General features: G+C 39.4%; 1 protein-coding gene across 3 annotated transcripts in view; it reads right to left on the reverse strand.

The window, feature by feature from the left end:
* The window catches only part of col18a1a (collagen type XVIII alpha 1 chain a), a 98843-nt gene that overhangs the window by 25618 nt on the left and 61185 nt on the right, over positions 1-12040 (reverse strand). For 2 of the 3 annotated variants that reach the window (XM_033617746.2, XM_033617744.2), the window contains 3 exons: positions 11561-11632; positions 4410-4488; positions 884-946 (listed from right to left, as the gene is read on the reverse strand). In XM_033617746.2, coding sequence (XP_033473637.1) covers positions 884-946; positions 4410-4488; positions 11561-11632 — 214 coding nt within the window. The remainder of the gene's footprint in view (positions 1-883; positions 947-4409; positions 4489-11560; positions 11633-12040) is intronic. The other variant, XM_033617745.2, reaches the window with a different exon arrangement.

A 12040-nucleotide genomic window follows, 5' to 3' on the forward strand; every position in this document is an offset into this window, starting at 1 on the left:
GTATCCCACATCCCAAACAATAAACAGGACCCAAAAGAAGAGGAGAAAAGAGGAAAAGAAAATGACTTTTTGCTTGACGGAGCGAGAATCCCAGTGTGTGTGGCTGTGATTTAAAGGCCATGTGGAGGTTTTAAGGTGGTAACTGAATGCACCTTCCCACACCTGCATGCACCACCATCCTGATATTTCTATTCTGGTGTGAGCTGTATTGACCTTAAACTCTATAGCCACAGTGTCACTTTCAGCTGAGCTTGTATCAAATGCAACCCACTTTCACAGTTGCATAGAAGTCGCACATCTCCAACGCTGCTGACATGCACAGCAACATGATGTCCGCTTCAAGCAGGCTTTTTCAGTGTTCCAGTTCAGGGGTTAGCAATGGAAAAATGGATCCCATTACTCTGAACGGATACATTAGCATGGAATATTCACTGAAAAAACTAATACCTCATATCATAGCATAAGCAGCATAAACCAATCTGCAATATTTTCCAATCCTTTTTATTTTTAAGAAATAAATATCTCTGAAGTGCTACAAAAATTGCCAAAATTATTTCTTCACTCCCTCTTCCTTTCCCTCTCCCTCTCCCTCTCCCTCTCATGAACTCGTCTATTTTCTCTTTGTGTACATTTTTTCAGAGGATTACAGCCTGAACGGCCCAATTTCCATCCTCCTGCTGGCTTATATACCAACATGTCCACCACCCTGCATGAATTCAAAAGCATAAAGTAGATCGATCATGCATTCCTATGACTGTGTGCTTTTGAAATCCATGTGAGGTCCTGCATGAGGAGTACACATGAAGTAGGCAAACCAAACTAGAGAGTAAAACACAGATGATCTGGATGCTCGTCTCTGTGTTTTTCACTACCCTTGACCCACCTGGTGACCCAGGAAGTCCGGGCCTGGACTCCTCAGAAAGTGATATGTGCTGGGAGTCACTTGCTGAACACAACGCAAAAGACAGTGTTAAATCAAGTTTCCAGATTAACATTATTTCAAGTCAGTTACATGGGTGCTCCAGGACGTGGGGTAAGGTATGATAGTCTTGTTGAGAGGGGTCTGTCATTCTGTATGCCCAACAAGGGACTTGACTTTGTAAGCATTTTTCATGGATTTACTGTACATGAGTCTGAAGTACATCATAGACCTTTGTCTTCTTCTACCCAGTTTGTAGATAGTTTTTTTCACAGTGAAAGTCAGAGTGTTTGGAATTTCCTCTACAGGACTTCGTCTCTATCATGAACAGACATCTATGGAACATCTTTACCAATCTGACAACACGTACAACATTTAGAAAACGCACTGCAAGAAGCTCACAAAACGATGGCAACTGTTTCCATGGGACACTAAAAAGTGATGCACACGGCTGGGACATGCTTGTTGTTCCCACAGTTTTTGGTTTATGACGTTATACGAGTCACCAGTTTGCTTAAAAACAGCAAAAGGCTATTGCTGGCTTAACAGCAGATATCTGCAATAATATCTCAATCAGGTGAATGTTAAAAAAAAGCCAAAAAAAGTAGATTTTAGGTGATTTTCCAACAGCACTGATGGATAGCCGACTTCAGTAACTTCATAAGCCATAAATCGTGGCAACAAGTATGTCCCAGCTTCACTTTTTAGTGTCCCCTGAAAACAGTTTCTGTTGTGTTGTGAGCTTCCTGCAGTGTTTTTTTCTAAATGCTGTGCATGTATGGTAAAATTGGTGAAGATATGTTCTCAGTTTGCTTGTGTTGAATCTATGTGCATGTGTTTTCTTAATTTGCAGTGCACTGAGCTTTTTGGGGCAACCGCAGACAGCGGCATCTCATGATGACTACTGAGTTCCATAGAGTCCTACATCAAAGACCTACATCTTTATATTTAGCAATAGTGTGGATGCTTCATTAAAGGGGAAGTACATCTGTTTTCAAAATTCATACATGTTGTCCCTATGGTCTAAGACAGTCCAAAAATATGAGTGAACATGAAAAACTATAAAGTCTGGAGCTGCTCCATAGACAGTGAATTGGGAAAGAAGTTCTAGATAACACTGTGATCACCCAGGGAAATGTTTTGAGTATACGGGTACATTTTCAATTTCAGAACTGAGGACACGACAAAAGAACAAACCTCATTTGGGTCCAGAAAAAAAGTAAATTCTGTGCATCCACAAAATTAGCCTCCAATTCAGTGACTCATGTTCATAAATATTGACTGAAATTTCCTAGAGCATGGAAATAACATATCAGAAATCTTAATTTAGTTGGCATTCCCCTTTAAAGTCATATGTAATATTGGTATATTCAATATGTGTACTTGATATTACTGACAATGCAATTATCAGGTTCCAAACAAAAAGCGTAGTGCCTCAGAAGATAAAATTAAGATGGCAATGTCACTCATGTGACTACCACTAGATGGTGTCAGTGTAAGACATTTTAAAATCCTACACTATGGCTTTAAAGCTACAGTTGGTAACTTTAATCAAACTGGTAACTGTACATCATATTTGCTCAAATTTTGACAATATTCCGAAAGAAGTACAAGACAGATAGTCTGCTCCTCTTCTTCCTACTGCCTCTAATGGCATTTGCTACAGTAGAATCTACCACCACTCAACAAAAACAACAGATCAGAGCTGAGGAGTCTCTATCGCAGCTGTCAATCATATCAATCACTCTGTAAACTGCAGTCAGCCATCAGACTAGGCAGTGCTAGTCAAATATGAATCAAGAGTCTCTTACTGCATTGCCAATTTCTCACTGTAAATGTGTTCAGAAATATATTTTAGTGTACTATTTAGCTGTAAGATGAGACACTGTGTGTTCCAATACCTATGCTACCATACTACATAGATTGCCAGAAGAAGATTTATTATGTTCCAATACACAGTATGTCAAATGCAGTATGCCAAAAATCCCAGGATGTTCTACTACATCCAGTCCAATTTTGCAGTATGCAAGCCAGCATGCTTTTCTGACCCACAATCCTCTGCGCAGTGGACAATACATCACATTGACGGAACCACAAACAGATGGCATCTTGCCATCTCATTAACAACTGTTTGACAGCTAATTGACAGCTGTCAGAAGTCGCAATGATGGATGACAGTGCATTCAAGTAATAGTTTTGCTTTATATCCAAGGTAAAAGATATAAAAGCAAGAGGGTCAGAGTTCAGGGTGTAATATTATGAGAAAGTAGTATGTCCTGATTGTGTGCATACTGCTTGCCACAATACGTACTTTTTAAGGGCAGCTGCAGTACCTACTAAAATTAAAAAGAAAAAGTATGTGATTCAGAACACATCCAAAGTTTGGGTCCCAGCCACCATGTTGGAAATAGTCGACCAGGTTACTGAGCACCACCCGCCAGCCGCACCAGCTGTCTCATGTTACTGCTAAACAGTACACTAATATATGGAAAGTAAATAAGCAATGCGGCAAGATATTCTTGATTCATATTTGATCAGTGCTGCCTAGTTTTACAGTTTACTGCAGTTCATGAGCATTGATTGACATGAATGACAGCAGCAATGAAGACTCCTCGACTCTGATTTGTCGTTATTGTGTATCGTTCATGTGTTATTAAGCCATTAGAAGTGCTACGAGGCATTAGAGTAGGCAGAGGAATTATTGTTTTTTTCACAGATTATCTGTCTCATTAAGTGCTGTGTGAATAAGTGAAAGTTTCAAAAAATATTAAAAAAGTTTTTTTTTTTAAAAAAAAGTTACAGACTACAGGTTTAAGGGTCTTTTCATGACAGTTTGACAATGGAAGACCTTGAACGATACATAATATAGAAAATGAAGTACATGGCAGACAAAAATCTGTTTCACATTTTCTGTGGATGGGGGTAATTTAAAAGTAAAAAAGCGGCAGCAAAAAATATTTTTTTAATATAATTCACACAGAAAGTAATACCCACACTGACGCTCCAATGCCCATCCCAAATGAGACTTTCAACTTCTATATTGCATGAATCCTTATGTCCACCAGATGGAGACATGTGTCAGTAAATATGTTTGTTGCAAGCTCTGACTAGCTCAGCTATGCATGTTCAAGGAATATGAACTCTGCAACACCACGTGCAGTCATGAACATTCCTCTTCATGCCCAACAGGTGAGCTAAGTCACATGTCAGCATCTGGAAGAACATCTATTTTCCATCTTTAAAAGCAAAATTTTAAATTTATGAAAGGGAGTGACACGGTAGAACTGCAAGGGGCAGATCAAAACGGATCTGTAAAAACACTCTGAAGAGGGCTGGCATAAAGAAAGTACGCTAATCTTTTTGACTTCTGTCCAGTGTGAAAATAATACAGAAACATAAGCAATGTGGCATCTCAAGTTAGTGTTGAGTGATCTTCAAATAAAAAAAAAGGGAAAAAAAAGAAGTCTTATCTGTTTCCACGTAAACTCACCTGTTTCTCTTGCAATTAACAGCTCATCTTTCCTGGTCAGTGGTGGCTGCTGAATGGGCCTGGAAGATGGAGGAGTCGTCTGCAAGGGAGTAATCATGCAACAGAGAGAGATACATATTTAAAAAGGGCAATGGATGACATTTGCTGGAAGCAACACAAAGCCTGCTCTACATTTTATGGCTCCGGATCTGCCGGTATCCCCCCTGCCTTGAAGAAACAACACAAGAGTCATGTGCATTGCATGGGAAAAAGTAGGCATTGTGTTAACATTCAATCGCACTAATGTTTACAGTTTGTGCAGCCAAAGCTCTCATCCTAACTAACAAGCTTGTTTCCCAGGTCTACATGGAGCCTTTTAAACAGGGTAAACATGATTAAGTCAACATGTGCATTAAAAAACAATAACAGAACTAAACCTTTTTCTTTATTTTCTTTTTTTGGCAAATGGTTATTGTTTTCAGTAATTGCAGTTTATGTGTTAATCGCTGTCAGACATCTCATGCCTGGGCTGGGTTGCAAAACTGCTCTTTATGTGATCATTATGAAGGCTGTAGGAGAAACACAGTTCCCAGTCTATCACACTGATCTAGACCTCTGTTGCAAAATATCATTACCCCAGAGTTAAAAGGACACCCAGAGTACAATAACTGAGTTCGTTTGCAATACAAATGACATACGCCAACCTTCATTACTAGTCACTTTTGTGTATTTGTGTGTGCTGCCACTTTAAACCTCATTGGTAAGCTGCACAGCTAAACTAGAAAAAAAAACATGATCAAATAAAAGGGGTTGACCTTAGCAAAGGATAGGGTTTGTGTGTATGTGTGTGTGTATTCCTGTACAAGCTACATAGTGAGGACCAACAAAATGTATTTACACAACAGTTATAAGAACATTTTTGGAAAGTGAAGACATTTTGGCTGCTCCCAATTTTTCCAAGGCCTGTTTGAGGATTAAGATTTGGTCTAAAGGTTGAAGTTACAATTAATTTTCGGTTTGGGTTAGGGATAGGCATTTAGCTGTGACGGCTAAGGTTAGGGTAAAGGGCTAGGGAATGCATTATGTAAATCAGGGTCCCCACAAAGCTACAAGTACAAAAATGTGTGTGTATGTGTTTGTGCCTCCTTGTCAGATAGCTACCCAACTTTTTTTTGTTTTTACTGCCTTTTATGACTGTATTAATGACTCAAATTCATTGTATCATCTAAATGACTAAATATACAGTACTCAGAAATAATACTTTTTAGGTTTTTGCGTGCCCTATTTAGTACAGTGTATTTGTAGATATAAACATAGATTTTGGGGGATGATGCATGTCCCTGTCAGTATTTAGAGCATGTGCATTTTTCACCCCCAATGAAAACGTTAAAGTAGCAGAGGACTTTTATTTTGACAAAATTTAAGAGATTTGCGCTATAAAATATTGATAAAATAAAAAAAAAAAATCATCAGAATGCAGGATAGTAATGGTCTGAAACTTAAAATTTTCTGGCGGAGAATCCCCAAACCCCCTCTTTCATATCTGAATTCATCTTGCCCAGTTCTTGAAACAAAACCTATACCCTTGTTTGCGGACTAACGGAAGACAGATCAGTCTCCAGTCTACCAACAATCCTCTGTCACTAAAAACACAGCTGAACTGAGAGAGGCAACATAAGTTATTGAAGGTCGGGGGAGGTGGGATCACTCCTGCTCTCAAACTGCCTTTGGGTAAAAAGTTTAGAGGGAGAGGAAACAATGCAAATACCCTCCCTCGTCTGTAACTCATTCTTCACCGGTGACACACCTTGAATTGTCACCTGTGGAATTCAGAGAGGAGTGGGATAGAGAATGTAGACGAGGGGGCAACTGAGGGGGCAACGTGAAGCCACTGTTGATAATTAACCAGTTTCCTTTCTGAGGAATTCTTCCTGCTGTGTTGCACGGCACTGGCTATGCTAAGAATTTGGCCCGACCACTATTGACTGTTCTAAGTTGATATATGTATTAATGAGATAAAGAATACCCTGTTTGTTCACTCCTTCACTTATCCATCATAGCTGGAGGTTGACGGGTGGGAGGCTCCGATCTTAAAAACATAGTGTTGATAGATTTGAACCACACAACCCCCTGAATCTAAGAGCAGGTATGCAGCTCCCTCCCTAATGGACATATTCCAACTCTGCAGTAGTGTGTTCATTTTGTTTTTGTTTTTCAGTACATGCACTATAAAGTATCACAGAAGAAACTTAGTAGCCTTTAGGATGAAATAAAACTGTTTATAAAATGCAGCAACCAAAGTTTGAGTCTCACATGTTTGACTCTTATTGGCTCCTGCATTATAAAGTAGAACCAGGCTTCAAAAAAAGAAATTACTTGAACAGAAACAATAACGTCTATTCCCCAAATAGTGCTGTATTTCATTAAGACTTAAATGCATACTAAATGGAAAAATTGCTCCTTAGCCAACCAGTTAGCGCCTTGGTATTTTGAAATGAAAGAAATACAGGCGTAGCTCCCTCAGCACCCAGCTTAACTTTGCAAATTTGATCAGCTTTTGCACATATCACATATCACAGCAACAATCTTAAATGTTGTTAAATGTTAACAGCCCGTTAGTACAAACCTGGTCAAAATATCTGTGTTATTTGGCAGAGATGCAACGGATCCAACATTTTATTTCAAACAGGGCGAGAAGCTCATAGAATTATTTTCTAATATTGAGTAAAATAAACAGGTGAAAATGATGAATAATGATCCTAAATATTTAACAACAACGAAAGGGAGCTCTTTTAATAACTAAAAGCAGGAACTAGCACATAAATAAATGATTTGTGCATCTGCATAATTTTCATGGCTGCAGGGAGGAAAATAGGCAATATGGTAAAGAAGAGAGAAACTGTTCAGACACTCATTTATGTGTATTTATATTATAATGAAAGGCTAATTTCTTTAATCTGAATTAAGATGTTTTTTCCATTTTGTTTTAGTGCCAGCAGCTACAAATTAAAGGGACATTTCACCCCAAAATCAAAAATACATATCTGTCCTCTTACCTGTAGTGCAGTTTATCAGTCTAGATTGTTTCGGTGTGAGTTGCCAAGAGTTGGAGATATCGGCTGTAGAGATGTCCGCCTCCAATGTAATAAAACTATATGGCACTCAGCTTGTGGTGCTCAGGGTGCCAAAAAATACACTTAAAAACTCAACAGCAATGCCTCTTCCCTGAAATCATGACACAGTTACTCAAGATAATCCACAGACCTTGTTGTGAGCAGTTTCATGTAGGAACTATTTTCTTTCTACCGAACTGCACTGTAGTGATACACAACTGTATCACCATGCATAAGGAACACCAACTAGCTCAAACCAAAGCAATCTAGATTAATAAATAGCACTGCAGATAAAAGGAAATCTATGTATTTTTGATTTTGGGGCTGAACTGTCCCTTTAAAGTGTGCATTAGATTATGGGGACATTGGATCCTGGTTATGTTATCAATCATTCAGGACAGTTTGGCAGGTCTCCAAAAGGTACAACAGTTTTCAATATTTATGGGTCACCAAGTCAAGTCTCCTCATCTTATTGCCTCCAAGTCTCAAGTCAAGTCGAATCTCCTAGCCAAGTTCTCATATTTGCAAATTTAAGTCCAAGTCTCAAGTGTACAGCTCCGTCTGTCATGACATGATGGACATTACAGACAACTGCTACTAATAGCTCAGAGGCTGTACTCTACCTGGAGCAATCAGCACATGCAGTCAGAATTAAGCTCTTGAAACATTTCCTCTTTGGGCTTCATGCTGAAGGAGACACTTGGACTGCAGCAGTGTCACTGCTAAGGGTGACTGACTAGCTCTGCCATCTATCACCATGAATTCCAGGATGACAAAATGGAAAGTTTCACTTGTACAACTCTCCCTGTTTAGCTCGTCCCTGCCCAGACTTGCCTTAATTGCACTGGTTGGACAATTGTGAAGAGTGTAGGTTCTTCTGTCTGTGAACAGACATCAGACGGAAAAAAACAGCAGCAGGTAGGCATTAGATGCCAGCTGTTGTCTTTTACATTACATAGCATATTACATGATGTTGATGAATACCTACTGAACAGATGGAAAAGCCCCTTATAAAAAGGTGCAGAGTATATGGCAGTAATGATGAAGAGACTTCCGACTGGAGGTGCCTGACCCTGCCCTCCCCTGTCTCCTTCTCTTACTTTCTTTCCACCTCTGTCAGTTCCTGTGCACCGCTGATTGAGAAACCAGCCAGAATAACAAAGCCTTGAGGCAGGGGGCCTCTGACTTGGATCAGATCAAGTCCAAATTGACATCTGGTTTTTCTAACTCTCCACTGTAATTGTGAGTGGGAGTGCACGCATGCACAGAGGTGGTGTTTGCAGGGTGGAGGCTGTGCTATATTTCAGTCTGTGTGGCTATCTTTGAGGGTGGGAGGATGTGAGTGGTGTCTGTGGAATCTGATTGTGTGTGAGTGTGAGAGAGACAGAAAGCAGAGAGAGGAGATAGAGGGACAAAGGGGGTTAGATAGAGAGAGTGACAAAAGCAGAGATGAAGGAAGACACCAAAAGATACAAGGACATGCAGTGATTTAGACAACTTGCATGGGTGAGTGCAAAAAGATAGAAGGTATAAAAGCAAACCCATGAAAGTGTGAGAGAACGGAACAGTGCATATGTGCATGGTGGGTTAGAGACTACCATCTGTCAGGGGTCTTGCGCCATCTGTTATGTTAGGCCATCATCCAGGTGATAAGTCTACATCTATCCATTGCATACAAACTTCACCTGACACCAGGTAAAGCCCCTGTTTAAGCATGCTCGGTTCATGCTGAATTCGTGCTAAAACTAACATTCAAAGCTTAAAGGGACAGCACAGATTTCTGAAAGTGGTGTTGTATGAGGCACCTAGTCAGTGTATTTCCAATTAGGGCATGGCAATATGAAGGCATTACATCGTTATCGAGATACGAGACAGTATATCGTCTTAGATTTTTAAAATTATTGTATCGTGGTATGGCATAAATGGTGTTTATTTCCCTCATTTTAAAGGCTGCATTACAATAAAATCATATAAATTCATCAACTTACCAGACTTAATTGTTTTAATGTTTGCCTTAATTGACTTAGTCGTTTTATACACATCATCATCATGATTACTGCTGAAAAATCTCATTGTGTTACTATTTTCTAAAAAAAATAAAATAAAAAAAGTCAGAAGGGTATTTGTTCAGTAATATAAATATCGAGATATATATGGTGTATCGAGATATAGCCTAGAAATATCATGATATGACTTATAGGACGTATCATCCAGCCCCACTACCAATACCCATTTTCTACAAAAACTCGCACTGATATGCATGTTTTTAAACAAACAGCCAATAGACTGCTTTCCTATTGCCAATAGACTAGGGCTGTGTACACACCTTTCTGTTTTTTTTTTTGTTGTTGTTTTTTTTTACAACTGTCTCACGTTCAATGTTATGGACAGGCTGGGAACCAGGTTAGTAAACAGTGGAAGGCAGCATGGAGGCCAGTGAAAATGTTATGGTGATGACTTCCTTGTAAGTCTTACTTATTCAGTCTCTCTTCCAAACTTGGCGCAGACTAATTTGCAATGATGTTTGAGTGCTGCTTGGGGCTGAAATTAGCCTGTTCACCAAGGTGTCATATGGCCCGGGTGTGAATGCAGATTGTTTTTTTGTGCACTGGGAAAGGGGCTCCACGGTAGATTTCAGTTGGCATGCTAACAGTTTGGAAGAGTATGCAGGAATAATTGCACAGACGCTAAGCAATGTATTGCTGTGGAAAGGGGCAGCAGCAAAACATGATTTAGCCACCTAAAAAAATCAGTATCAGTTTAAGTGTGTGCCATATTGACCATATTTTCACCACTTTACCTTGCTGTCAGACAGTGATTTCCAAGAGTGAACTGAGGCCGTTATCTATGCTCTCTTCAAAGCCACCAGACTCCTTCAACAAAACCAGAAATTTTTACCTTGCAACATACCGTAGTTGCTCGTCTACTACTGCCGCAATTGGTTGGTTTGTTTATGTTATGGTGTGACTTCTGTAAATCCAAACTAGCCCTTTTAAACACCAAAGTCCCACAATAACGTAAACAAACTTACCAATTCAGGTAGTGGAAGATCAGCAACTCCTGTGTGCTGTGAGTTAAAATTACCGTTTCTGTCAAAGGAGTTCGGTGGCTTTGAAGAGGGCATAGATAACAGCTTGAGTTCTCCATCAGAAAGGGTGGTCTGATGGCAAAGTAAAGCAGTGAAAATATTGTTAACATAGCACACACTTAAACTGATATTGATTTTTTTAGGTGGCTAAAATACATTTTGCTGCTGCTCCCATCCATAGCAGTACATTGCTTAACTTCCATGGTGGCACTCATGTCTGTTTCTCCAAAACTAGGGGCGTGCTGACCACAGTTTACTGTATGTGATACACTGACTATGAATAACTACCTTATACAGCCCCCAAAATGGGAACTATCCCTTCAACATTCCTTTTGTTGGCCTTACTTCAAATAAAATAGCAATAAAACCTCAGTATTAGTTATTAACTCCTAAAGTTTTGAAAGGCCCAGTTTTAACTCAACAAGGTCACTTCCTTTCTAGTCTGACAGGAGGAAACTTATAAACCCTCTTTGTTTCCAAATCTATAAGACAGAAGCAGCTCAATTTCCAGACATCAACTCAGCAGTTTTTAATCTCTCTTGAGGGATGAGTGTTCACTCACTTACAGCGAGTAACTTGAGACATCAGTGGTATATTATCTAACAGTGGGATGACTCAGTTTGCAGAGGCACGGCCTGCTGTTAATAATAATCTTCATCGGCCAGGTATACACATCTGATCAGTTGATTGAGTCCTCTTTAGGGAACAAAGCATTCTTTGATAGTTTTTTCTTTCACTCTCTTGTCTTTTGATTTACAATTTTACATCAAACACACTTTCCTGTGAGAAAATGGTAGACCAGCCCATAATGTTCAATACAATGGACTGAGGAGAATAAGGGTAACATAACTGCAAGGAACAGTACTGTTATTGATAAAACATCATTCAGTCCAGCAGGTGAATACTGCCCTACCTTTGTAATAAGTAAAAGAGCACAACTGTTAAAAAAAAAAAAAGAAGTTGTTCCATACCGTCCATCTGTGTCTCTCCATGTCTGGTTTTGGGGGTCTGGACTCCACATAGCCACTTCCTTCACCTGAAGCCTGAGGAGACCAATTAGACATTTTTTAGTTTAAAGTCAACAAGATGACTGTTTTTGTTTTATTGAGTTTTACTTAATTTTGTTTTATTTAGAGACCTGTAATATCTGAAAACATTCTTTAACTTTGTTTGTGTTTTTGCAACACATGTCATGTTTAGAAACTTCGTCAAATTCAAGTCAGTTATAAAAGAATCTTACATGTATTTTAATTACGTAAGCTTTACGCTGTTGACTTTATGCGAGAGGCAAACCTCCCTGCCCTTCCATGCGCCTACATGGGAAGCCTAAGGCAGGGAGAGCAGCAGCAAATACCCCCGGGAACAGAACAAAGCCAGCATCAATGACAAACACAGATGACATTGATAAGTCAGACACAGCATGAAAAGGAGGAGCTGGGGTGGAGGAGGGT

The sequence above is a fragment of the Epinephelus lanceolatus genome, chromosome 14, assembly GCF_041903045.1.
Source record: "Epinephelus lanceolatus isolate andai-2023 chromosome 14, ASM4190304v1, whole genome shotgun sequence".
NCBI classification, from domain to species: Eukaryota; Metazoa; Chordata; class Actinopteri; order Perciformes; family Serranidae; genus Epinephelus; species Epinephelus lanceolatus.